Source organism: Carassius carassius, chromosome 5 (genome assembly GCF_963082965.1).
Source record: "Carassius carassius chromosome 5, fCarCar2.1, whole genome shotgun sequence".
Taxonomy (NCBI): Eukaryota; Metazoa; Chordata; class Actinopteri; order Cypriniformes; family Cyprinidae; genus Carassius; species Carassius carassius.
Genome location: NC_081759.1, coordinates 8996223 through 9023861, shown reverse-complemented (window position 1 = coordinate 9023861; position 27639 = coordinate 8996223). Strand labels below are relative to the sequence as shown.

The 27639-nt window shown below is 36.3% G+C and overlaps 5 protein-coding genes across 6 annotated transcripts; 2 read left to right on the top strand and 3 right to left on the bottom strand.

Moving 5' to 3' along the window:
• Nucleotides 1–73: 73 nt before the first annotated feature.
• On the bottom strand, nucleotides 74–5612 carry eif2b1 (eukaryotic translation initiation factor 2B, subunit 1 alpha). The gene is made up of 9 exons (XM_059549060.1): nucleotides 5334–5612; nucleotides 4688–4789; nucleotides 4474–4610; nucleotides 3403–3519; nucleotides 3206–3318; nucleotides 1034–1102; nucleotides 709–784; nucleotides 460–585; nucleotides 74–377 (listed from the first exon to the last, which is right to left on the bottom strand). The coding sequence occupies exons 1-9, from the start codon at nucleotides 5344–5346 to the stop codon at nucleotides 222–224; spliced, it is 909 nt and encodes a 302-aa protein (XP_059405043.1). The 5' UTR covers nucleotides 5347–5612; the 3' UTR covers nucleotides 74–221.
• A 257-nt stretch (nucleotides 5613–5869) lies between these two features.
• On the top strand, nucleotides 5870–10815 carry gtf2h3 (general transcription factor IIH, polypeptide 3). The gene is made up of 13 exons (XM_059549671.1): nucleotides 5870–6009; nucleotides 6202–6281; nucleotides 6395–6501; nucleotides 6581–6711; nucleotides 7289–7351; nucleotides 7492–7521; nucleotides 7697–7725; nucleotides 7809–7883; nucleotides 7978–8031; nucleotides 8861–8929; nucleotides 9056–9191; nucleotides 10440–10476; nucleotides 10572–10815. Exons 1-13 carry the CDS (start codon nucleotides 6000–6002, stop codon nucleotides 10639–10641), a joined length of 891 nt encoding a protein of 296 aa, XP_059405654.1. The 5' UTR covers nucleotides 5870–5999; the 3' UTR covers nucleotides 10642–10815.
• Nucleotides 10816–10932: 117 nt separating this feature from the next.
• On the bottom strand, nucleotides 10933–16458 carry dguok (deoxyguanosine kinase). 2 transcript variants are annotated; one of them, XM_059549672.1, is made up of 7 exons: nucleotides 16200–16458; nucleotides 15889–15995; nucleotides 15540–15739; nucleotides 12703–12850; nucleotides 12513–12628; nucleotides 11474–11573; nucleotides 10933–11286 (listed from the first exon to the last, which is right to left on the bottom strand). In XM_059549672.1, exons 1-7 carry the CDS (start codon nucleotides 16321–16323, stop codon nucleotides 11260–11262), a joined length of 822 nt encoding a protein of 273 aa, XP_059405655.1. In that variant the 5' UTR covers nucleotides 16324–16458; the 3' UTR covers nucleotides 10933–11259. The 2 variants fall into 2 exon arrangements, with proteins under 2 accessions (XP_059405655.1, XP_059405656.1); XM_059549673.1 differs by having other exon boundaries at nucleotides 15540–15736.
• A 279-nt stretch (nucleotides 16459–16737) lies between these two features.
• Nucleotides 16738–21283, bottom strand: mob1a (MOB kinase activator 1A). Its single transcript, XM_059549674.1, has 6 exons — nucleotides 21068–21283; nucleotides 20524–20690; nucleotides 19429–19522; nucleotides 17748–17881; nucleotides 17494–17657; nucleotides 16738–17417 (listed from the first exon to the last, which is right to left on the bottom strand). The coding sequence occupies exons 1-6, from the start codon at nucleotides 21079–21081 to the stop codon at nucleotides 17340–17342; spliced, it is 651 nt and encodes a 216-aa protein (XP_059405657.1). The 5' UTR covers nucleotides 21082–21283; the 3' UTR covers nucleotides 16738–17339.
• Nucleotides 21284–21491: 208 nt separating this feature from the next.
• mthfd2 (methylenetetrahydrofolate dehydrogenase (NADP+ dependent) 2, methenyltetrahydrofolate cyclohydrolase) lies at nucleotides 21492–27624 on the top strand. The gene is made up of 8 exons (XM_059549670.1): nucleotides 21492–21761; nucleotides 23265–23449; nucleotides 24277–24399; nucleotides 24882–25034; nucleotides 25384–25491; nucleotides 25601–25693; nucleotides 25808–25933; nucleotides 26683–27624. The coding sequence occupies exons 1-8, from the start codon at nucleotides 21676–21678 to the stop codon at nucleotides 26829–26831; spliced, it is 1023 nt and encodes a 340-aa protein (XP_059405653.1). The 5' UTR covers nucleotides 21492–21675; the 3' UTR covers nucleotides 26832–27624.
• The last annotated feature ends 15 nt before the right edge of the window (nucleotides 27625–27639 follow it).

The window sequence follows — 27639 nt, the reverse complement described above, 5'->3', positions numbered from 1 at the left end:
TATGTAAATATGGGCAATTATTTTAATTGTTTTCTGTGTAAAGAAAGATACATAAAAAATAATCAATTGTCCATTCTGTTATTTTTTACGAGATAACTTAATCTTAACTTCAGGATTGTGAGATTCTTTCCAAATACAAGGTCTCTCAGTTAATGGTGCATGTGGTCATATACACATTGGTGTCAATGATACAAATGCTTTATAAAGAGCAGTCATCATCATCACAAGTAAAGTTTGATGAGCTCATCACTGACAGCAGAGGGTGTCAGCACACCGAGGTCAGTAAAGAGTAATGTGATGAGGGATGGAGGGGTGTAGTCGATCATGGGGTGCTCTTGGTTCAGATCTTTCACGGTTTTCAAGATATCTGCTTTATACTGAAAGACAAGAAACAAGAGCGATATTATGCATCTGTTCTGTGTGATATGTGCAACCAAGCAAGTGCTTCAGTTAGCTTACCTTGAATCTGTCAGGTACGTCTTGCTGGTTAAGAGGGTAGAGTCGCACAAACTTAAAACTTTCTGCCACCACATAAAATGGTTTGTTGTGTGCCTTGGAGCACACAGCCATCTGATAGGTACCAATCTACAAAATAAATGGAATAATTTTACCAAACTATGAAATTAATGCAATAAGAATAATAAAACAACAGCTAAATGCATTTCATTTTAAGACAAGACACTAAACAAATGTATGTATGTTTCAGACCTTGTTTATAACACCTCCACTTTCCACAACACCCTCAGCACCTACAATTACCAGGTCAACCTTTTCCATTATGTACCTGAAAAATCATACAAAATAAGCAGAAAATGTTTATATGCGACCAAAAACTTCAGCCACTACATGATAACCAATGTTTGGTGCTGAAGTTCACCTTAAAACGGTCCATCAAGAGAACAGAAATGATTATATTGCTGGTATTTATGATTAATAGTTTTTGGAATGCGTTAAGAATTAAAGCATTAGTATTTTGGCATAAAATCACTTTTTCAAAAAAAAAAAAAAAAAATATATATATATATATACTTACCCTACTGCAGCATCAAGCACCACTGTAACAGGTATATTGAGGTTGCGTAATTTCTGAGCCATAAGTTTACTAAGGAGCAAAAGGTGGAAAAAACATTCAGAAAAGACATTAAAACATAAAAAATACCATGTAAACAATATACAAATACACACACATAGGCAACATATTGATACCCGACGTCATGATTTGATACAAAATCGATTCTAGATTTATGACTTATGCATAGATTTGATTCTAGTCTTATTTAGTGGTAAATAAAATAGAAATAAATAAACAATATGACAAATGCAATCGAAAAAAAAAATAAATAATTTTTTTTTTTTTTTTTTTAGATACAGTAACCTAGGTTTATTTAGGTTAACGTCCTTAAAAATTAAACAGAAATTGAATAGTCAAATGTAAAAATAACACACTGCATAGTCTTCACAGTATGAATTACATAAAAATGTATTCATAATGAAAATACAAAAGTGATTCAGTTAGTTTTTTTAAACTGCAAGATTTTATTAGGCTGCTGTCCCTTTAAAAACGAATGCATGGATCTAATATACTTTCTAATAAACTGTTTAAGTTCTTGTATGACATAGGCTACATCTACATGACAACTATGTAGTCAAAAACGGAAAAGTTTTTCCTTTGAGATTTTAAAAAGTTTCATGTACACACGACAACGTTTTCAAAACAATTCACATTGTTTTCACTCGCCTCGTCTGTCCTACCCCCAGGTTCCCGCAGGTCCCCGTGAGCGCCCCCCCCCGGAGGGAGGGGGGGGGGGGGGGAGTAGAGCGCAGTCTCGGGAGTACCCCCCGGCCTGCGAGGGGCGATGGGGGTATCTGACGAGTGGGGCGGGGCCGAGGGAAATGGGAGCGAGGCCGGTGGAGTGATTGGAGATGAGCTACACCTGTTCGACCCGCCGGTCTCGAGGCCCATGGAGGAGATGGAAGGATATAAAACTGGAGCGACGACAGTGAAGGACGAGAGAGGACCAGGCCTGGGCTTTTAGTTGTGTTTTGGTTTTTATTTGCGCGCACCAGTCGTCCGTGAGGGGCTGGTGCGCTGTTTTGTGTTTGTTTTGTAATTAAAGTTTCATTTTGATTGTCCGCCGGTTCCCGCCTCCTTCTTCCCGATGACTAGGAAGTCTTTTATCGTTACAATCACCATTTTCAAAGATTACTTTATTGGGGGTTTACACGGAAACCGAAATGGTTGCATTTAAAAAAAAAACTGCAATTTGAAACACGTTTTCAAAAATATGCATTTTCAGTCCCCAAAACAACATTGTCTTGTAAACGAACAGTGAAAACGCATAAAAAGTTGTTGTCATGTAAACGGCCACTTAGACTTTATTTTAACACTCCTCACGATTTTTAAGTTTTTATGATTTTGAAGAAACTTCCATTTTAACTATTAATATCGATTCTTAAAGGGACAATAAGTAACTTTTTAGGTATTTTATTATCTAAAATCAATATTTTTATTCATAAATATGCCCTAAATGGTGTACAAATACCTATGCCAATGTTTAAACTAATCCTCGTAAATGAAGAATTTATTATCTTTATATACATGGGACGGGTAGGTCGACGGAGGCTTCCATGTAGTTCCGCCATCTTGCAAAACTATAATAGCAGAGAGGGACAAAAAGTACTAAGCCAACGCGTTTCCACAACGCGTTTTCGGTCAGAGCCAGAAACGCAGGTGCAGAGCAGTGAGAGGCGCTTGAAACTGCACCGGCAAGTTTAAAAGTCTGGATTGCATTCTTATCATGGACCATACATATGCCGCGCCACAGGAGAAGAAAACATCGTCGCCAAAACGAAGTGCTATTAGAAGACATCCTGTCAAAGCTTTTTGGTACATATCGCCTACCGTAGATGCAACGCGCATTTGAAAAAGCGAGGCGCTGGAGAGCAAAATTAGTTTGAATGCAAAATACAATTTCACCACTAGATGGGAGTAATTCCTACTTACAGCCCCTTTAAATGTTTGCCTCTATAGTTGTACATTAACAAAACTACTAGGTTCTGAAAAAAATTATGCAAAAACTTAAATTTAAACTCATTCAAAAAAATCTAAAGCCATTGTGTTTAGTTCCAGTACTACCGCATGATATATTTGTAGGGCAGAATAGTCGACAGCAAGAGACACTCGAGCAGTGTTGTAAAGACTCACCCTGCTGAATCCGGCTGTGATTCAGTGACATATACTGTAAAGCGTTTGTTATCTGCCGCTGCATTTTCCAGAACCTTTAAAACCACTCGGGACGACGAGTGTGTCAGGATTTTCTGCAGATGGAAGGTAGATATGAGCAGGACGCCACCAAGAGTTACAAAAAAGACATGCCCCAATTCCTCTACTACTATACTTACAGCTCCATCTTTAATAAAGGTGTGGCACAGTTTACCCACTTTACCCCGAGACAGGGATATTTTCTTCAGGAAGAGTTCCCCTCGCTCTATCATCACATTCTTACACTGTGAGAGATCCTGTGAAAAAGGACACCATAAACTCGATCACGCCATGACAGAAGAAAAACAAAAGTACCAACTGTGCATAATAGCCTCATAAAATAAAACAAAAATAACTACAGTGATTAAAGAGCATTTAAAACAATATAATGATAATATATATATATATATATATATATATATATATATATATATATATATATATATATATATATATATATATATATAAAATATTTCATTATTATCTTCCATGTTTTCGATTATCTTGAACTGCAATGCACTTGAATGTGACAACATGATTATTATAATTTATAATGAACTAAAACTATTTAAAAAAAAAATTTATTAGTAAACTGACATATTAAAAACTTTACCTTATTTTATTTCAGCAAGTTTCCAAGGTAACATTTCTCATTTAAAAATTAGTTTAAATTGATATAATATAATAAATATAACAAAAACTGAAAAAAAGAATAATAAAAATAAAAAAATACTATATAGGCATATTTTTAAAATGAAATCCAATAGGAATGACTAACATACAACAGAATTATTAAAACCTAAAACTAAATGATATTAACAAACTACATAACTAAATTATTTAATTAAAATTATAGCATCTTAATGATAAGCAATTCTTTAGATTTTAGTTTTCTGGCTTGCCTGGCACGCAAGCTGGCACGAATATTATGAATTTGGCTGGCCCTATGTTTAGTTTTTCTTTTGTATAGAGCTTTGGATAAAAGTGTTTACTAAATCCATAAATGTAAATGAGCACATTTGTAATTATGTGACATTAGAAAAGAGAAGCAGCATTTTCTGACAAGCAGATGAAGGCAGTATCACTCTCACATTTCAATACGCTTGTCTCTTTTGAACCGGTGTAGTGCCAGTGAAATCTGAACATCTTAATTGACTAAACAGCAGCACAATTAAACGTAGTAACTAGACTGAGTGAAACACTGAACCGACCGGATGTTCCAGTGAGGTGAGACTGATGAAGCGCAGGAAGAGCTCTCCTCCAGACGACACCGCCACCGATGAATCCGTCTCTTCTAGTCTATGTATGGCTTTAGTCATGTTCTCTCGCAGGCCAAGGATGGTCTCACCTAGAGAAGCACAAGCATTGGTTAACATGCACATCGCATATCCCTGGACACTGTCCTGAAAACAAGACAAAACTCACTTTGATCCCTCTTGAGGAATTCAAGCAGCGATCGTATAGCAGCCACCGCTGAAGCCACATCTGGGTCTTCTCTGATCTGCGCTCGGAAATATTCCACCAGTTCTCCAGGGGAAAAAAATTCAGAAATTAATACATTTCAGCGTTTGGCTAAATGGAGCTCGATAGTAGACAACATTACACTCCCATTGTGAGAATGTGTGGGCAAAGCTTTTTATGTTTTGTTTTCTGTAACACTTTACAGCAAGGCTTAACTTGTTACCATTAGCCAACTATTCAATTCAATTGATTTATCTACACTAGTTTACACAAACTTAACAATGAACAGTTCTACAGCAGTCATAAATATTATCTTATCTTAATTTCAACATTTACACATTCCCAAAATCAACAGTGTTGAGTTCTCTGAATGTCACATCTGTCGTGGAGATGCACATGGACACGGAACGCACATTTTTTCCAGTCATATAACTGAGCAAAGCAGACGGAAAATCTGCCTTTATGTTTATTGCAACATAACGGAATGAACAATATAATTTATTCATTCATAATCTAGAAGATCAGAAGACCACAGCTACTAGCAAAATGGCAGGCCACATTATTGAAATTATTATATACCACTTCGCGTTGTGTCTTTCTCAAAACTCACCTCCTTCTTCCATATTAAAACTGCTCAAAGCGTCTCTGTTGACGAATGAAGCAAATATTCTCTTACAACGCGTTGCTGATGCAATGTTCTCTCACCACACTTTATAAGACCGAACCCGATTAACTATTTTGTTTTTGCCAACAGAATACGTTGTATCCTACTAACTCATTTCAAGTGATGCGTCTTTGTCAACAGAAGAATGTTTGTTTTATGAATGTATTTAAAATGATCACCGCTATGCAGTAAGCAAGTGGACTTGCACTATTCTTCGTCGTCTTTCTTTATTTAATGACGACTGGACAATCTTTGGTGTGTATCGCCACCTACAGGACAAGAGCAAAACAGCACGGAGAATTCATTTTAAAGCTATATTAATGTGAGGATGTAATGCTATTCTCAAAATAAATCGACATATTTCGATAGATATATTTAGTATTACATGAAATAAAACATAAAAATATGGAGAAGTAAGGGTGGTTATCTTATTTCCTGCTCCAGGACGGAGGTGGCGGTGTGCACTCATGCAGTTGGTTCGCAAACCCTTCAGTGAATCTACAGAAGAAGAGCTCATTTTTGAGTCGGAACAACACACATTTTAACGATATGGGAGGAAATACTAACTGAAATACGTTTACATAGCGATTTAAAGATAAACGAATCGCAATAATGGCATCTGGTTTGTACATCAAATAGACCATGTTTTAAAAATATATTAAAAAGTAAACAATTGTGCATTTAACTTATTTGTTTCTTATGTGGAAGAGTGTTTGAATGGAGTACATGACTTGTGATGCTCTTTTGTGAAGTAGACATATAAAACATTGTCACGTGTTATATATGTGAAAATCACTCTCACTAATGTTTGCAGACGACGACATTAATATTCTGGTGATTGTGTTAGATGTCAACCCTATTTGGTGGGGCCAGCAAGCTCAGCGGGAACCTCAGGTACTTTCATTTCCATATAATGTCAATTTGACCTTAATCCATAATGTTTTCCCTCATGATTACGATTATCCTCATTGCCCTTTATTTATTTATCTTTTTAAATTCTTTTTAAGTTCACGCTTTCGACATGCTTGGATTCTTTGATGGTCCTGGCAAATGCCCATTTAGTGATGTCAAGAACCAACAAACTAGCCATCATTGCAAACCTGTACCAAAAGAGGTAAACCGTTAACTGTTCTCAGAAAAAAATGTAACAAACATATTTTAAAACTATTTAAAAATGTCTCTTTTTTTTTAAGCCACTTTCTATATCCAAGTAAGCAGTGGAAATCAGGGGATGAAATATCTGCAAGCAGCGATGGCAAATATGAGCTTCTGTCAATTACCAATGATCTCTTTGCAGAAGAGATCAGGAATCTCATGGACAGAAGTAAGTTATTTAATGAATGAATTATTATTATTCAGGTTAAAGGAATGATCCTGCTAAAAATGAAGATTTGCTGAAAATGTAGTCATTCTCTGGCCATCAGAGATGTAGGTGAGTTTGTTTCTTCATCAGATTTGGAGAAATGTAGTATTGCATCACTTGCTCACCGATGGATCCTCTGTAGTAAATGGGTGCCGTCAGAATGAGAGTCCAAACAGCTGATAAGAACACCACAATTATCCACATGTCCAGTCCATCAGTTCACATATGTGAAGTGAAAAACTGTGTGTTTCCAAGAAACAAATCCATTAAGGCTTTTTTTAACTTCACTCCATTGCTTGGCATTACGAGTCCCTGGTTCCAAATTTTGCTTGCTCGGGTGAAAAGTCCTTCTTCAAAGTTTCATTTTTGGGAGAATTATTCCTTTAACAAAACTAAATGTCTTGGGTTCATACATGTATTACTTGTGCTGGCTGGTTTGATGCATCTAGCCTAATATGTAATGCCGTTCTTGACTCTCTTTTTTAAATTGATGATATTACAAGAGAATAATTATGTTTTTTTCCCCCTTTATAAACAGCAGAGGTCAGTGGCAGTCAAACAGACAGCCTGTTGGCCGTATCACTCGCCAAAGCTCTGTGCTGTATCCTCATCCTCTGGTTTATGCAGATCAGCAGCTCAGATTTTCTCTTTTTATTTCAGTTTAGATCTAAGAGTGTTTTGTGAATTAAATATTATATTTAAACTATAGACTCTGGTTTTCTTTAATTTAATGACTCTCAGATATACATAGAATCTCAAAGGATATGCAAGGTATGCACATTTTCCTCTGGTTTATTTTTCACAATACGATAAAATCTAATCAAATTGTGCACAAGTTCCATAGTTTAGAGTGACAGTTCTGTAAAGTTATTTTAATTATCTTGTTTTAAATAGATTAAAGTGTATTTTTAACCCTTAGGCTGAACTCTCGTGCTTTTACTTACAGCTGGACAGGACGTGAAATCAAGGATTTTGGTAAGAACATCTTTGGGTTTAACAGGGAAACATGGAGTGTTTAATTGTATAACTGCAGTAGCATTTTGCATTATGTATTTCAGGTAATAAAAGCTGCTGAGGATTCTACATTACAGTACATGAACTTCATGAATGTGATCTTTGCAGCACAGAAGAAGGTGGGAACAACAAACAAACTTGCATCATAGATTGTATTCTTAGATATTGGATAATGCCTCCATTATTTAACTTCCATTCTCCCTGTTCTCAAAGAATATCCTGATTGATGCCTGTGTGTTGGACGCTGACTCCGGACTACTGCAGCAGGTATTTTGTTTGATCACAGTGGATACCTTTTGCACAACATTCTAATTTATAGAGATGCACCTGTATTGTAATTAAAATCTACTTCTATAATCTTATAACAAAACTTTGCTTCCTGATGGCCAAACAGATTGTATCTTTACAATGGCATGCAATATATAAAGATCCTGGATCATGTCATTTTATAATCAACTTATAACCAATTAAAACTTTAGAGGTGCTGTATGTAAGTTTTTCAGTCCACTAAAACCAATAAAAAGCCATAATGTATTTTGCAGATATTAAAGAAACATGCTAAGTTAACATATTTGTTTATATGAAAAAAAAAATGCTACAGTCAGTTATTCTTTTTGAAAATGTGAGTTCCAGGCCTGAATGTCCTTCTTTGTTTTGGTTTGTGAAACCTGCCCTCTGCCAGTTTACCCATTGTATTTCGGCACCCCGGGTTGCCAGTTGGCGGAAAACATTGTGTTTCAATTTATTCACTGTCAGATGCACTCATTCCTGTTGGTGTCATCAATCTGGCAACCTACGTGTGGGTCAAGTCTGAGGAGGAGGGGCCAGGTGAAAAAAAAGCCTCTCCAATATTTCGAATTTCGACTACAATACCTAGTTCAACCACTTGGTGTCAATCCTACATACAGCACCTTTAAGACATTTTGTCAGCTGAACAGCCAAATAACATGAACACACCTTACTTGTGTACATTCTAGTCAACAATTTGATTTGGCTATTTTTATTTGCAGCATTCACGATGCACATTTTAATTTTCATTATGTAATTTTTTGATTTAAGTGTGAAACAATTTACACTTCTGTTTGTCTTTAAACAGGCTTGTGACATAACTGGAGGCTTGTATCTCAGAATTCCCCAGAAGATCGCTCTCACACAGTATTTGTTGGTGAGAAATTTGTGCAATTTTGAACTTGTGACTATCCCAATCAAAACTGTATACAAACAGGTTATTTTGTTGTTTTATATTTCAAATATTCTCTTGCTAAGAATGTAACTGCTGGTTGTGTGTCAGTGGGTATTTTTACCAGACGCAGACCAGAGATCGCAGCTGTTATTGCCTCCTCCGGTACACGTAGACTACAGGGCCGCTTGCTTCTGCCACCGCAACCTGATTGAAATTGGCTACGTCTGTTCAGTGTGCCTGTCAAGTATGTTTCCATCTACCTTTTATTGCTTATCAGCTAGGAGAGACGTGTTTAAATGTTTTTGTTAGATTTAGGCTTGATTCAGACTCTTGTGTCTAGTGCATGTGAGCGTTACCACAGATGTATGACACAACCGTTCAAAAGTTTGTGGTCTGTGAAATTTAAAAAGATATCTTTAAAGAATTTCTTTCTGCTCACCAAGGCTGCATTTATTTGATCAAAACAGTAAAAAAAAAAAAATCTTATTAAATGTTATTACTATTTAAAACTGTTTTCTATGTGAATATAAGGTAGAATGTAATTCATTCCTGTGATCAAAGCTGAATTTTAGCATTATTTTTCTATAGTGTTACATGGTCTTTCAGAAATCATTCTAATATGCTGATTTGATACTCAACGAAAACTTCTGATTAAAGTGCCCATATTATGGATTTTTGAAAATGGCCTTTCATGCAGTGTGTAACAGTGAATGAAATCATCCTGTTTTAAATCTAAAAGTGCACCATGTACAAAGTAATTGTCTCTCAAATGAAAAAGTCGACTCTGAATCATTCGTTTTTAAAACGAATACCAATCCATTTCATGTTGACGTCAACATGAAACATTAGCATATTGCCCGCCAACTTATTTGTCTTTTCGCGTTGGTCTGAATGAAAATGCAAATTCATTCTTTGCCACTAGATGCCACTTCTGCGATAAAAATAGTGGTTTCCCCGGTGACGGATGTAAACAAAGCAGCACTGCACTCACAAACGCTACTTTATCAGGCAATACAGTCAGGATGAAACAAAAACGAGACCAGTCGGACCAATCACAGCAGATTAGTATCATGCAAAGGAGGAGTCTGGAAAAATGAATCATTTAGCTAATAGTTTGAGAGTCGCTGAGCAAATAAGGTAAAAATAAATGCATATTATAAAACAGTGAAAGTGTTTTTGACCTTGCATGCATGCCAACCTATTGTTGGTGACTCCCAAAATCAAAATATGAACCTTTGTCAACATTATAATTATTTGAAGAATAGAAAGTTTAAAAAAAAGTATTTAAAAATATTCATATTCATATTATGCACTGCTCATGTTTACAGTCTGAATACTGTGAACTGATAAGGTCACTGAAATGATAACGTGTCACTTACATGCTGCAAACATAAGAAACAGTTTTTAGTAGCTTGAACTTTTTAAATATTAACATTGCATAGAGATTGTTATAATATGTGGTTTAACTGTTTTCCTCCTCTTCATTTACCAGTATTCTGTAACTTCAGTCCAATTTGTACAACATGCGAGTGAGTCTTTTTACCATTTGTTTTAAACTGTGTCAGTTAACATGGTTTCTGACATTTTTCAGTCAACTTTTAACACACTGTTCTTCTGTTTATAGGACTGCCTTTAAAATGCCACTGCCTCAGATGGCTAAAACAAAGAAGAAAAAAGCTAAAACTGCAAACTGACCTCATCAATAAGTGTGTGTGTTGCACTTGCAAAGTGCCATTTAGTATTCTGTTGAATAGCATACTTTTTTTACTGTGTAATTTGGAATTGGTTAAAAAAAATAAAGCTGTTTTTTTTAACAATATGTTTAGGTCTTGAAGCCAACAATTTAAATAAAAGACCTTTGAATCAAAGTCAGTGAACTAGTGTGTTTAATAGCACATTCGTGTCTCATGTCTTGTTTCAATCAAGTGGATTTCACTACAAATGAGGTATTTAGATTTATTTAAATGATATATCATAACACAGTATTTATAGTATACATCACAGTACAGTTTTTATTACCCAGAATTGCAAAAAAAAAAAAATTCTTCAGTGCAGTAACTAACAAACTGACTTCCTGTTTATTTAACTAGTTATTGGTCATGGTGGGATTTCTGTGCTCTACTGCCAACCACAGACCGACTTCATCTCCACCACGAATGTACAGAAACCTGCATTAGAGATGACAGACTTCTGCTGCAAAGAACATTTAGATCTGCTATTGGTCAAACATTCCACCATCCTAAGTGATCTTCACTGTCATAAAGAAGTGGTCCATACAAAATAATCCATGTTCTTCGGTCCCATCATGTCATTTATAATACGCTGAAAAAATCTTTCACCTGGATGAAGGGGGAAAATATAGATGTTTATGTGGTGTCAACATACATCGAAATAGAAAGAATGGCATTATGTATTTAGAAAAAAAACTTATGCAGAGTGACTTGAGGAATTTAAATATGCAATGTATGTAATGCACAGGAAAAAACCTGCCGAAAGTCTGTCAGAGATGTTCTGAGGAAGGCATACCTTTGTTAAGAGAGCATCTTGAACCTTAGCGTCCTTCTCAAACTCTACTTCAGCATCCAGAACCAACACCGGCAGCTTGGCCAGGTGCTCAAAATGAACCCTATGATGAGGAAGAGAGAAGCACAAATCAAGCACACGCTGCTGTCATCATCACTGGTGGTTTGTACACAAAATATGGTCTAAAATCATAAGCCTAAGTGATATGCAAATGTGTACTTAGCATTATTAATCCACTTGTGATTTATTAAATGATAAACAAATACTGAATATTTTTGTAATTTATTAAAAGGGTCATATGAAGTTGCAAAAAAAAGAACATTATTTTGTGAATTCGGTGTAAGGCAATGTGTTTGTGTTGTTTAAGGTTCAAACAACACATTATATTCCACATACTGTACATTACGGTTTCTCCTCTATGCCCCGCCTTTCTGAAATGTGTCTTATTTTTTACAAAGCTCAAGCTGCATTTGTAGTCAGAGAAACGACAAACGACAATCTTTGTAAACACAACTTAACCACTGATACCTAGTTGTGTCCTCTTTTGAAAGGCCAAACAAAGTAGTTTCACTTTCGCAATGAAACACAGCATCTCCATGACATGGCGGGAGCAACAATATTAAAGCAACAATAAAAGTTACTCCTTACTCTACGTAAACATTTGGGCGCTGTTATGCAAATAGTCCCACAGTGACATAGACGTGGGGGCATGTTTAAACGAGGCATTTTCCGGGGACTGGACGTCTTAACTTTTATAAAGAATATCTCTTTGGGTTTGAGACTTTAGTCTTTGCAACTTTAGGGATCTTATCTATTCACAAACAGCTTGCAACACTCCAAAAAGAAAGGAAAACTTGAAATCGCATCATATGACCGCTTTAAATCATGTATCAGCAGTGGTACTGATTGAATTCACATAGGAAAATATATTTCTTGGACATAGTCCAAAACAGCAGAAGGACTTTTTAACTGGAGGAAGGCTTATTATGAATTATTGGTGAGCAAGTGTGTGGTGTTTCAACTAACAAGTACGAGCACTCACTTTGTACTCTTGTTGATGAGCCAATCTTCATGTTTCGTGTGGAGTTTCTCGAGGTAATCAAGCTGAATTCCCTCTTCTTCCATTCGACCTCGTCTGCCTAACCTCTCCATGCAGGTCTGGAGAACACAACATTAAAATGCATCAACTTATATTCAATACATTCAAGTCGATTAATGAAAGCGATGCACACCTGTGGAGATGCTCGGAGATATATGATGCCCTCCAGTTGAATTCTATGACCAAATTGCTCAACAAGAAAGGAGTGCCAATCCTGATACACAGCCCACTCTGTTGAGTTTATACAGCCAAGCTCAAACATATTTAAAGCAAAGATGTACCTGAGAGAGAAGGATATACAAACTCACAATGTAAATAATAACCATAAAAAAAACATTTAATCGTAATTCTCTTGTCTAAAAGAATTGTGCTTAATTGCTTTGCATTTGCAGTTTACTTCAAATCTTAAAAGTATATATTTAAAACAATGTACTTGCAGATAATACAATATTACTGAAATAAAAGGCCACCTAAAGGCATAGTGCACCCAAAAATGAAAATTCTGTCTTTAAATACTCGCCCTCGTGTCGTTCCAAACCCGCAAGACCTCAGTTCATTTTCAGAAACCCAAATTAATATATTTTTGATGAGATCTGATAGCTCTCTGACCCTCCTCTAGACAACAATGAAATTACCCCGATCAAGTTTCAGAAGCGTAGCAAGGGAATCGGTAAAATGATCCATGTGACATCAGGGGTTCAACCATAATTTTATGAAGCTACGAGAATACTTGCAATGAAAACAAAAACCACTTTATTCAGCAATTTGTCTCCTCTGCGTCACCCTGGTGCTATTGTTGAGAGTATCCACTGAATGTCAACAACGTATGCTGTTCTGTGTCAGCTACACCACGTGGATACGTAGTTTTCTACGTTCAGATTAAAGCGTAAACAACATAGAAAACATGTTGCGCGGCTGACACAGAACAGCATACGTCTCTTCAAAATGGTGCCATGGTGACGTGGAGGAGACAACTTGTAACTTGTAAAAATTACGGTTGAACCCCTGATGTCACATGGATTATTTTACTGATGCCCTTGCTACACTTCTGGACCTTGATCGGGGTAATTCCATTGAAGTCTATAAGAGGGTCAGAGAACCAGAATTCATCAGAAATATCTTAATCTGTGTTCCGAAGATGAACGGAGGTCTTATGGGTTTAGAACAAAATGAGGGTGATTAATTAATGACAGAATTTTCATTTTTGGGTAAATTAGTCCTTTAAGTTTGCTTTTAAAGAGAGACAATTTCATGACTGTTTCTTAAAGGGGCCATCGGATGTTTATAAAAGTTTATATGATTCTTTAGGGTCTTAATGAAAAGTCTATAACATACTTTGGTTAAAATTTCTCAATGTTAGTGTTAAACAACACCCTTTTTACCATGTCAAAATCAACTTTTTTTTTTTTTTTTTAGAGCAACCTGTTTCAATCCATGTCCCTTTAAATTCTAATGAGCTCTGCTCACCCCACCCATCTCTTCCGTGGTGTGATGGGCCATTCGCATGAGACCGTTTACTTTAGCCGTGGAACTTGCTACCTAGCACATTATTAGGAAAGGCAATTTGCAAAGATTCTAAAAGAACTCGCTTCTTTTGTAAGTGAGGCTGGATCACGAATGAGTCGCGTGAACATAGATGCATTTAGGTAGTTTGGGGGCGCATTCTCTTCAAAAACTAAAGTAATTCACTGTGCCTTCAGTGGTTAAGATGTCCGGAGTAAATGAAGACTGCTATGTTCATTATTACATCCAACAATCGCTTAGGAGACATTCTTGTCTACACCTGCTCCGGAAGCCAAAACAATGGCGGATTGATGACAGCTCACTCAGGGCGGGTCTAAGGTAAAACGCAGTGTCAATCAACAAATGTGGGAGGGGCCTGAGTATGTGTGATGTCACACAGACAGGCATCTGGAAATGCCTTGATTTGAGAAAGGGGAAATGATTTAAAGAGATAAAAAAACACTGGGTGGATCTTTAGCATTATAGGGTGGTTGTGTACACACACTGCTAACACACATTTTAGTTTAAATGACTTGTAAAAGTGCATGTCGCATCCGATGACCCCTTTAACATAATGATGACTAACATATTAAAACCTGTAAAAAATCCTGGTTTCACAGACAAGGCTTAGACTAAGCCAAGACAAGGTCATAGTTCAATTAGGACATTTACCTATTTTTTTATAAATGTGCCTTAGAAAAAAAATCATCACTGGTGTGCATCTTGAGTCAAAACAAAGGTTCTTGTTTTAACAGAAGAAAGAAACTCGTACAGGTTTGGAAAAATTAGAGGGCGGGTAAATAATGACAAAATTGTGTTTTTTTTTGGGGGGTGAGCTAAAAAGTGAAGTGACATTCAGCCAAGTATGGTGACCCATACTCAGAATTTGTGCTCTGCATTTAACCCATCCGAAATGCACACACACAGAGCAGTGAACACACACACACACTGTGAGCACACACCCGGAGCAGTGGGCAGCCATTTATGCTGCGGCGCCCGGGGAGCAGTTGGGGGTTCAGTGCCTTGCTCAAGGGCACCTAAGTCGTGGTATTGAATTGACAGTTATCCATTTACATCCATTTACAGTTAATACATTTATATGTACTGAATTGTAATTTAATTATTAAAAATGTGTAATTACAAATATATTTAAAACAATTTTCATTCGAAATAACATCAGAATATATTTTAGTTTACAAGTGTTTGTCAGCACATTCAGTAGTACTTTAAGTGGGTCAAAAAAAACCTCAAGCTTTCAACTAATTGCTAAAGTATACTAAAGTGTACTTTTCACAAGGGTAAACCTATTTTTAATGTAAAAACAGGAACAAAGTTTCATCTGATAAAGAAAAAAGATCATCAAAAGAAGTGATCTAGTTTTTGCAAATGATCAATAAAAAATGTAACTGATCAATATGACCCACTGTGAATTAAACACTCTCAATGAAAATGTGAGTTAACCATCACCTGTCACTGTAGACGGAGCGCTCGTACACCTGTACCGGTGTGTCTGTGGACTGCAGTAACCTGGCAGCAAGGGGCTGCAGATGTGTGCGCATGCGGCTCATGCAGGAGAACGTCTGGAAAGTGTAGGACCAGCGCTTTGGATCATGGTACATCATCTTTAACAGGTTACTGGATGACTGCTGAGCACCATCCGCAGTCTGCTACACAGAAAGGAAAAGACACATTAGTGAGCATAACATACTGTGTGAATGAGCTTGACATGCATGGTGACTATATGATCTTCATTTACGAGGGTGATATATCACTCCAGTGTTGATCTGTCGTCTATGACTCGTGTAGTGACACTGACCGGAGTCGTTTGGTCCACATTTTGCCATTTGCTGACGGGCTCTGCGATCACTTCCCAGTCCTGTCCTGCACTCTGGAGCAGCTTGGCAAATGTTGACTTCCCGACCGCTTTGGATGTTCAGAAGACACACTTATTACCAACTCAACTTTAAACTAATCACGACACGTAACAACCGCTCTGGTAATGAATATTATGCCACATTAGATAACAATGACTTTATTATTTTTCAAATTCCACTATACTCACATAATCAGCGTAAACACGAATCATGTGTAAAAGAAGAAGAAAAAAATATAATAAGCAAAACATACCAATGTTTCCTTCGATCGAGACTCTCTTTATTTCATTGCTTCTATTCATGTGGCTTCTCGCAAAACGGTATAAAACAGAGCTCGAGAAAAGGCGCCTTATCGTTCTCATACTCGTCCCTGACATCACATAAAAATAATATTTACATCACTCATATATGTATAATACCGTCTTGACCATTTTATTTGCATCAAGCAGCTCAGCAGAAACGTGCTTCCGGGTGAGGAAAGTTTTAGTTTCAAAATAAAAGTTTCGCTTTTTTCATTTTGAAAAATATCAACCTCACAACATCGTTAAAAAAAAGAACAAATGATTTTACTACAATAATTCTTATAGTGCATTTTTTATAAGATGTCTAATACAAAGAATGCAAAATACAGTGTAACTCATGAAAACGCAAAGAAAGAAAAAAAAACTGACAAATCGTTAAAAAGGATTAACAAAATAACATTTTTTTTTGTTTAAAATGACATTTGGGAATTTTTACTAACATTCGTTGGCTATAACCTAAACATTAACAAGACGAAAGGCTTTCGAAAATCTGATTATAAACATGGTAGAAAGTATTTATTGTGAGTAGAAACAAAACAATAAAGGAAAAACTAAATGCTTCCATTATCCATGAAATACTGCTTAAAAGTCTAAATATAAAATCTCTTGAGATTCGGCTACAACTAAAAAGTCTCAATAATCTTCACTGTTGAATTATGCAACCACACAGAAATGAAAACATCAAAAATATTTTTTGTCTTCAAACTTGTACAAAACAATAATAAAAAAAACGTAATATTGATCCCTTCCTCCAATACATCTTAATTTATTTTTCACACATTATAAAAGTACTGACTAAAAATGATGGTTTTATTCTTACTTCCATCATAACTAAACTCTGATATTTGTTTTATATCCCCATCCATCACAAACACATAAAAAAAGACCTACAGTGTAATACTGACAACAGAAAAAAACAAAAACAAAGAGAAAAGCCGCACATAAATCAAGAGTTTTCGGGACAACTTCTTCTATGAGCTTCAGGAAGCACAGCTGAGAAACAACGAAGACAATCAAAAAATGGACAGGACAAAAGAAAGGCTTTCTGGAAAATGCATTAAGGCTGACCAATATGGTATTCATATCAGTGTCTATCTATCCTTGCTGCCTAGTTTCTCAATAAGATCCTGCAGGGGTGCCAGCTCTCTGCGATCAATGAGATTGAACTCCTAAAAAATAGTAAAAATTGTAATCAGTTCAAGAGCACTGACCAAACAATTTAGACGTGTGTGTTAATGCACTGACCTGTACAAAGAAGATAAAATGCTTGAAGGAGGTGTTCAGATGAGCTTCCTCCTGAAGCTGCATGACCGAGTCAAAATGCTGATGGTAAATATGAGCATAAACCCTGAACAGACGCTTCAGTATAGTCTTTGCCACTGACATGAAGTTCTTCGGGAAAGGAACGCCTGCAGGGATTAAAAAGTCCAATAAATGAGAGAGTGTTTATGACAAGCTTACACTGTATAACGATTAATAACAAATGGAATCAAACAAACCGATCTTAGACGGGAAGAGAGTTTCATCATCCAGCTGATCCTGAACCCAGGTCATCAAGTAGTCAATGTATTTGGGAGCAGAACACTTGATGGGTTTTTTGATGTTGGTGCCGTCTGCCCAGTGATATTCATACCTTTATGAAAAAGCAATTACATTTCAGACAAAATAGTTATAATGTTATAATAAGTTTATAAACATTTCTATGTTTAATAAACAAGGCTGAATATTTTTCAGCCTATTCGATTTCAAAATGGTATATCTTATTTAAACCTTGAATGTTGTATTCTAGTCATTCTGATCCGTAGAGGATTTTCTTTTTCCTGAAAATGCTAGTGAACATTATCACACTGGACTAAAACTTGCTAGCTTTGACTTTAACAACTTCCCTTAACCCTAGTGCCGTCTTATGGACATTTTTGTCATTTTCAGAATTGTTTTTCTGATCATTTTACCTGTGCAACTGCATACATTTTTGCACAGGTGTGTATTTTTATATTTCACCCTCATTTCCTTTAATAAATTATTTTACACTAGGTACAAAAAATAGTTTTCCAAGAGCCATTTAACTATAAAATTATGCAGTCTTTGTTAATAGGCTTTCATTTTGTTGGCAAGACTTCAAATATTTTTTTTCCTTTTTTTAATTACCAGATGGTGCCATTTTCTCACTTCACTTTCTGCTTTTGCTGTATTATAGAGCCAGTTGACTAAATTATGCAGCTATAATTGAGCGGGTGGTATGTGTCATAAAAAAAAAAAAAAAGTGTGTACCTGTAATGTTTGAGAACGAGAAAAATGTACTGCGAATAACAAATCCAACCGCTGTGTATGCCAGCTGGGCTTTGCTGGAATCTAATGGGAAAAGTACTGGACCCAAACAAAAATCTTACTAAAAGCTAATTTTTTGAGATATCAACCTCAAATTTGGAACACAACTTGAGACTTATGGCTTTGATTTTCGATTTGAAATCTAGAAATTTGTGTTCAACATGTTTTAGAAAATATATATTTTATATAAAAGTTGGCTCATAAATCATTTTCATAAATTTAAACCTCTATAAATGTTTTGCTTTTAATTTTTTTAACTTTAACAATAATCTGTCAAGGGTCTTCTTTAAAATGAGACCAAACTTGAGTCTGTACTCCCAAGTTTTATGACAGTATTTTGGACATGGACATTTTTTTTCCCTGCCTTGTAACACTTTTGTTGTTCTTGGACAAATATGATAAGCAATTTCTTGTTATGCTATATTATCGCCATTAAATCTTTATATCAACTTGTTTTCTTTCAATTAGCACAGGTTTTGTATATATTTTTGGAACTGATTGATTGGCTGCCTCACTGATCTGAGCTTGTGCACCTCAGTTTTTGAATGATAAAGCATTATTCGTGGATTATTTCGGCAATGTTTCATAACTTGCATAAACTCATATTAACAAGGAGGACGATCAATCAGTTCCAAAAAGAGAATCAAAACCTGTGCTATTTGAACGAAAAACTTTCAATTAAAACTGAATTCAATAATCTGTGATAATATAGCATAATGAGACATTTACAAGAAATCTTTTTAAAGCTGGTCTTCTTTAACTGGAAAAACCAAAACAGGTGAAGGATTTTCAGTACAGCACATAGATTAAGTGAAAATTCTAAAGCACTGAAAAGAAGCTACTTTATTTTACCTTGGCCCCGCAGACATAACAGGGCAGTTAGTTTCGGTGCAAAATTCAGTGATTGTGCCATAGAGCATGTTGATCTGGTTGAAAAAGTCCACAGCTGTAATAAAGGCATATGAATTAATTGACTCAGTCATTTGTTTTCTCAAAACTACTTACACACACAAACTCACGGTTGACACAATTGAAAGGTATCGGAGTAGAAGATTGGCAGCGTGTTCATTGGTGATAAAAAGTCTAAAAGTAATGTAATTGTTATTTTCTGATTTAAATGTACCATTAAAAGTATTTGATGCCGATACATTGTTATCATTGATACACTGCTCCAGGTGTGTGTGTGTTCACTGCTGTGTGTGCATGCACTCGTATGGGTTAAATGCAGAGCATAAATTCCAAGTATTGTTCACCACACGTCACTTCACTTCCACTTTCACTTTTAAATAAACAGTCATTTTAAATGACCAATTTGACCAAAAACTAAGGACATACAGTTTCAAATCAATAACAAAGTTTATCTAGAAGCTGATATGTTATGGTAAAAGATTTAGCTTTGAAATAGATCTTTGTGGATTCGGTTTAAAAGAGCCTGAAACTGTCAAGCATTTATTTCTTTTTGGTTCAGTCATACTGCAGTTCTAGCAGGTTTGTTTTATCCAGCTAAACATTGAGACTAGCAATCCTTCATTTGATTGATTTCATATTTTTGGTTTGTGGATGGTCTTTCAAGAATGTCAAAGATGGGTCAACATGATCCTTATTATGGTTAAATATCATTCACACAAATTAAAGTGGTATAAAACCACCTTAATGCATTAAAATGTATTTTAGGATGCAAGTCTCTTTCTTAAAGGTAAAGAACATGTTATTTTAAATAAAGAAGCCTGTGTTGTTTTATCTCAACCTTCATTTTATACTTATTTTGTTATTGTTCTTTTATAATTTTTTTATTTTGTACTACTTGAAGCATATGAGTAAACATGTTCACTTAGAGATATTACTGGAGATGTAATTATGTGTATATTACGTACACACTGATATGTATTTTAGGCTTCCATATGCAAGTTAATGTAAATGTGTATTGTTTAATAAAGAAAGCCTCACAATTAACCGCAATCCACTCGTTGAGGTCCTCTCCCTCTGGTAACATCACAGCAGCCCGGAGGTTTCCGCTTCCTAAGGTGGCCTCTGCATGTTTCAGCAGCTCATACTGATGAGAGCCTTCTGGGATGTTCTTCTTGGGCTTGAAAGTCTTTGATGAACGGCCTCCACTACGACACAAAGTCACATATTGTGTCACACCAATCAAGTGTACTAGAAAAGCGCAGAGACTAAACTGACTACAAACAATATATCAACATAGCACGAATGGAAGAATTTAAGAAGGGGAGAGGGGACAATGTAAACTCCAAAACAAGCTGTGTCGAAGTTTTCATGCTAAACAGGAACAGACATGTAAACCGGAAATGTTGAAAGTTCAGTATTTTCAGCGCGAGCAGATGTTATTAGTTTAATTTTTTTGACGGGTGTGCTTCCATATTACTAATTCTTCTGGGAATATACAGCTGCTTGGTAATATATCAGTAATACACGATTATGGCCAGAAAGAAAAAGTTAACATACTGTTGCAGCGGCTAAAAATACTTACAATAAGAAACTCATCTCCGGCTTTTTTCCTCTTCAAAACAATTTTTAGAAGGCAATGCGAACTGCTACTGCTATAAAGCGAATCCTCAAAGGCCACTAAACACCATTTATAAGTACTATTCGGAGTTCGATGTTTTACAGACGAAAGATAGAAGTAGGCGTAGACGGAAAGACTCAGGAAATGTCTACGATTGGTTCCCTGCGAGTGCCATGTCACCAGAAATAAAGCGCGTGGTTACGTGCAAACTTCCTCATTTATACGGATCGAATATTGTAACAATTACTCGGTACTTATGACTACACTTTCTAGAAAATAATTAGTGAAACTAATCAAATCAAAAAATAAATAAATAATTCCCCTGGCAGCTAAAACCTTGTAGTTATACCGAGCATGCGCGTGTCGGTCAAGGGGCGGTAACGTGAGGCTTGACGATCCGTGAGGATTGTGACGTTACAGCCACGCACGGGACAACGGGGTTATAAACTGATACTGAATTTTTAGTGTGTACATCTTTCTGCCTTATTTCCACCCGGTCTGTTTTGGGTCGCATAGGTGCGATTTAGCTGCTTTCAATATTTTTTTACATTTTGTTATTTATACTACCACCAATGGCTAACGTTACACTCCGGGCATTGCGGAAACTATACCGGCATTCTCACCATCAGGCGTGCAGTTTTCATTTGTCATCTTCACGGTAAGTGTTCGAGAGCTGTCTAACATTAATGTCGTTGAGATAGAATAAGCGCGGTCTGAATGTCACTGCGGTATGGTCCGCACTCGTTAAATCGGTTGTCATGTAACGTTACAGCGGAATTGTAACTCTTTATCAGTTGTAATTATCTCAATAGATTACACTTAGTTTCGTTGTAAAACATGTCATCTGCTACTTCTTTCTCGATGTGTTAGTTATGTAACAAATGCCGGTGTAATTGTTCAGTTCCCTGCGCGCCCCCGAGCGGCTCGCTCCCGGCTGATGTAATGTCATAAACCGCTTGCATGCAGCCGGCGTCAAGTTTCGGCAGAGAGACCCCTCTCTGTTAATTTCAGTAGTGCTCATGTGTCGAGTTTCCTCTCATGCTATCTCGGGATCGTTGTGCATGATTGCTCAAATTCAGCACATACCCGTTTCATTTATGCTCCGCGTGGCCAGTGATTTAATGAGATTCATTTAACGGTGCTGACTAAATTTTCTACACATGACTTAACTGATTGAGATGTCTTCAATTAAGCCTTATACAAGCAGCCATGCATTTAATTCCCCCCGTGTAACAAAGTAAAAAAAAAGTAAAAAATATAACGTATTAGTATATGCATATTAGCGTTGTCTTTTATTTTTACCTCAAGACTAAGAAATCAGTGTTTTTGTATTTGTTTTTATTTTTATCTTCTAAAGTTAGCAATCATTTTTAGGGTTAAAGATCAGTCATTTATCGTTTACATTTACGCAAAATAAACGTAGATTTCATTCAGAGTATGTGTTTTATCAGTTAATGCATTCTCCGGGATTCGAACCCATAGCCTTCGAGTGAATAGTACAGTGCACGTTCTTCTGAATGAAACATCCTATATAGAAGAATTACACACAGTTTGTAATGTTTCGAGAATATCCAAAACTGGTTTTAGTGCCTTGCATTAAAAAAATGAAAACAAATGATCATCATTACTGAAAATTGCCATGTCAGTGAAGCTACACAGGGAGGGAAATGAACACTTTTACAGCACTCAAGGCTTTTGTAAATGAATGCTGCTAAGAATAGTAAAAATATTCATAATAAATTTGCATGGATTATTATTTTATGCCTTAGGAAGTCTGAATTGAGAATTATCTTTAAAATTTACGTTTTTATTGACATGCAATCAAGGCCCCTACATTAATGTTCAATAATTTAGAAGAAACTTTTCTCCAAAGCACTTTATGTTCTAACAAAGTGTCCTGTTATCTTCAGTTATTGTCCATATGTCTTTATTTAGACTGTAGTCTATCATGACAGCACATAGTGCTTATCTTTCCCAGTGTCAATTGTAGGTATCTGGACTGTTGGAGGACTCTGTATGAACAGATAAATTCCACAGAAAAATGATATTTTTCAATTTTATTTTCCATACTTATTGGCTCAAAGTTGGCCAGAGCAGAAGCAGATTTGTAGTTATTTGCAGTGAATTTTTGCCCTCCAATCCTCATGGTTTTATTTTTCAGACAAGAGGCCGTGATCATCTCCGGCAGGAAACTGGCACGGCAGATCCGCCACGAGGCGCGTGATGACGTGGAGAATTGGGTTGCTTCTGGAAACCGAAGACCTCACCTTAGTGTAGTGTTAGTGGGTGACAATCCAGCCAGTCACTCGTACGTTCTCAATAAAACCCGAGCAGCAGCAGAAGTGGGTAAGATGCGTTCCAGTGCCAGATGGGAGTAATTTCCTGTTCATTCAAAATCAGTTGTAAAATAGTAATTAGAGACAAGCCTTTCTTCTTCACAGCTCACTAAAGTGAAATGTTGTTTATCTACCAGTTAAAATTGCTTATCTGTTTTTCATAACCTTTTTATATAAATGATTAAAGGGTTAGTTCATCCATAAATGAAAATTCTGTCATTGTTTATTAATCCTCATGTCCGTACAAAGCCATGACCTTTGTTCTTCGAAAACAAATTCAGATATTTTTAATTAAACCTGAGAGATATCTGTATTTCCTTTGAAATCCCATTCCACCCATTTGGCCCTTTAAAGATGAAAGTGCAAACTTCTGAAAACCGTATTTGGTTTGCTGTATGTGTGTTGATCTACATTTAAACCACTCAATTAATACGGATTACGTTTGTGTCTTTTTAAGATTTGTAGATATGCCTACATATAAATGTCTTTACAAAATTGAAATTTGAATTACTTTTTTATTATGAAATGGATGAATTGGAAGGTATAGTCAATGAAAATGAAAAGCAGCCATAACAGCAGTATTGCTGTAGTATGTAAGCGATGGGTGTCACTTTCCACTCTTGGCTGGATACAGTATGTAAGTCTATTTTGAGTGTACATGTGACTCCTTACAGGACCTTACACTCTGGCTCTATACAAGCAAATCTGAATAGAGTTGCACTTTGGGACCTGTTGGCATAAATGCTTTTTATAAATGCATAAATTATATTTATACATTTTTATTTAATACATATATGTACTTGTTGTTGTATCACTGCTCTCTCTTACTATCTGTAGGCATTAGTAGTGAGACCATCCTGAAACCCTCTAGTACCAGTGAAGAGGAGCTACTTGACCTTATTGAGAAACTCAACTCAGACCACAGAGTAGACGGTCTGCTGGTACAGCTACCACTTCCTGGTAGGTTAACAGAAAAGCTAAATCTGTGCTGATGTAGTTTCTCATAGTTGTTGGTTATTGGACATTTTGCATTGTCAGTGTTGTGAACTGGGTTTTTAGAAACAATTGCATTTGGTATAAGGCAGGGGTGTCAAACTCTGTTTCTGGAGGGCCACGGCCCGGTGGTTTAGTTCCAACCCTAACTGAACACACCTGATCCAACTAATCAGGTCCTTCAGGCTTATTTTAGAAATAGATGGGTATGTGTGGTGGAAGTAAAATCTGCAGAGCTGTGGTCCTCGAGAAACTGAGTTTGACACCCCTGGTTTAAAGCTTAATGTGAGACTTGATGCTCATTTCAAATTATTTTTGACCATTTAGCTTTGTTCAGTTCTGTTTATTCCAGGTTGAACTAGAGTTTCCAAAAAGACAGAAGGATGTCATTTATTAATTATATTGTGGGATCGTCAAGTTGTGGTTAAGTGGTTTCCTCTCATACACAGATCACATTGATGAGCGACGTGTATGCAATGCCGTGTGCCCAGGGAAAGATGTTGATGGTTTCCATGTGGTCAATGTTGGTCGCATGTGTCTGGATCAGTCGACTATGCTGCCTGCTACTCCTTGGGGGGTTTGGGAGATTATCAAACGCACAGGTGAAAAGCCTATTACTTAATTCAGCATCATTTGAACCCCAGCAGTTAGTTTAGGTCTGCTATTACCTTTCTAAGCAATCAGATGCAGATATTAAAACCAGTGAACCATTCCCATAGACATGGATTGGAGGAGACACCCAAATAGAGACTTGAGACAGAAAGCAACCATGTAGGATCATTCAAAGCAGTTCAGTTCACAGTAAATTCTTCTCACAAACTCTCTGCTCTGTGAGTTTAACATGCATTTCAGGAATACAGTGTGCAACATTATTGTATATTCAATGTGCAGATTGTATTCAGTGTCGCAGTGAATGTTTGTTAAGCTGACTTAAACTGTCTTTTGTCATAGGCATACAGACGCTGGGTAAGAATGTGGTGGTTGCTGGTCGCTCCAAGAACGTTGGGATGCCCATTGCAATGCTGCTTCACACAGACGGCAGACATGAAAGGCCAGGAGGTGAGTCTGTGAGAAGAGGAGAGACGAAGCAAAAGCATTTGTGTGCAGTTCTGACAAGCTTTGGGTATATAAGGCAATTAGTATAAAGCATCATGGCTTTTTGTTTCAGGTGATGCCACAGTGACCATCTCCCACCGTTACACTCCCAAAGAACAACTCCGTCAGCACACTCAGATCGCTGACATTATCGTTGCTGCTGCAGGTTCAAATTTCAATTTGCTAATTAAAACCTCATTTGATGTCCATTTACCGCTCTGTATATCATTGGGGAGTGCTCACAGGGACCCAGGTCACAAACACTGTTAACTCCCTTCAGGTATTCCCAACCTCATCACTGCTGATATGATAAAGGAGGGTGCAGCAGTTATAGATGTTGGAATCAACAGAATACTGGACCCCTTGACTGGAAAAAACAGACTTGTTGGTGATGTGGACTTTGAAGGTAAGAAGAAAGCGCAACTAGTAGTACTGTGACTTAGTGTAATAACGGGATAAAAGCTTTTTTCAGATTCTCAGTTCAAATAATTGTTGTTGCTTGCACTTTACTGTATATTCCTCAGACATTCTAGTTTGGGATTCCTAAACATTGAATAGCTGCCTTTAGTTTAGCCTGTTTTTTGGATTTTAAGAAATTAAGATTAATGTTTGGAAAATTTCTGTTGACTTCCATTGATTAGTGTTAAATCATAATAGTAAAATGCTAAAACATGATAACAATGTAACATGCTAGCAATGTGCTAAATCATAAGAGCAACATGTCTAAACGTTAAAGCGAAGTCATGTTCCAGACATGTTAGAGATGTGCGAAAACATGCAAGCAGTGTACTAGTTAATGTTAGAAGCATTTTAGCAACATCATGCTAGAAACATGTTTTTAAAACGTTAGCAATGTGTTGACGTTAGAAACATGCCGACTGCATGTTTAATCTGGCTTGAAACATTCTTGCAACATGTAAAATCATGCAAGCAGTGTGTTAAAATGATTTATATAAATGTAAGTAAATAGTAGTTAAGACCACCTAGCTATATTTCACTTTTTCTCACTTGTCAGAGAAACTTTCAAATTTCAAGCTTTTCTGAGTAATTTCAAACTTTCAGACAAGGTTTTCTCAAGCCTAAATCCAAATTTAGGTTCAATCAACGTTTACACATCTAGTTTGTGTTTTAATCACTTTTGATATGTCTTTACAGGTGTTAAAAAGAAGGCCAGCTACATTACTCCAGTTCCAGGCGGTGTTGGACCCATGACTGTAGCCATGCTAATGAAAAATACAATCAAGGCAGCAAAAAATGTCATTTTAACCCCCCCTCAACGTGTTCGAATGGCAGCGTCCTCATAACGTCCTCATTTTCAACTCCCGCACATTCCACACTGTGCTTCCCTTAGACTTTATTTTAAGACTAGTGGAAAAAAAACAACAACTTTGTAATGGCTATTTTTGCTTTCCATAATCTAGTTAAATATATTTAAAGGTTTAAGAACATGAATGTGCTTTTTCATTCGGATCTTAAACCAAACATACATATATATTTTTCAGTTACATGGCCAAGCATTAAACACAAGTTTCACTTTTGTTTTCACTGTTACAGACCTGCTTTTTCAGCTTTGCTTTTTGTATGTTTAAGTATTATTATATAAGATTGCCAGACATTTTGCAGCGTATTTATTCATAAAGAAACACGTAAGAAATGTGAACAATCTAAATCAATGGAATTCAGTGTTCCTGAAGCACTGATGTAGATCTGTGGAGTGAGTCACATGTCAATACTGGTCAATACTTGTGAATCAGCATGCAAGATAACTGACCAAATAACCTTTGCAACAACAGTTCGTTCATCTAAGGAATATTTGTGACTGAATTGAGCAATCGCTTCTTTAATTTTATTTTTTCCCCCATCTGGACTCTGAGGGTACAAAGAGCAATGATAATGGTGCCATTGTTAGGGAAATGCAGAACTCTCAGAGAATGAGAGGAAATTTAGATGAAAAAGCTTTGCTAGATTGGTGCTTTTTTTTTTTTTTTAAGCTTTATTAATATTGACATGCTAAGTCTTATTGAAATCACAATTGTTTTGCATATTAACATGTAATGCCTTTAAAGCACTACAATAAATGTATCATATGTAAACTGATATATTATTTGAAAC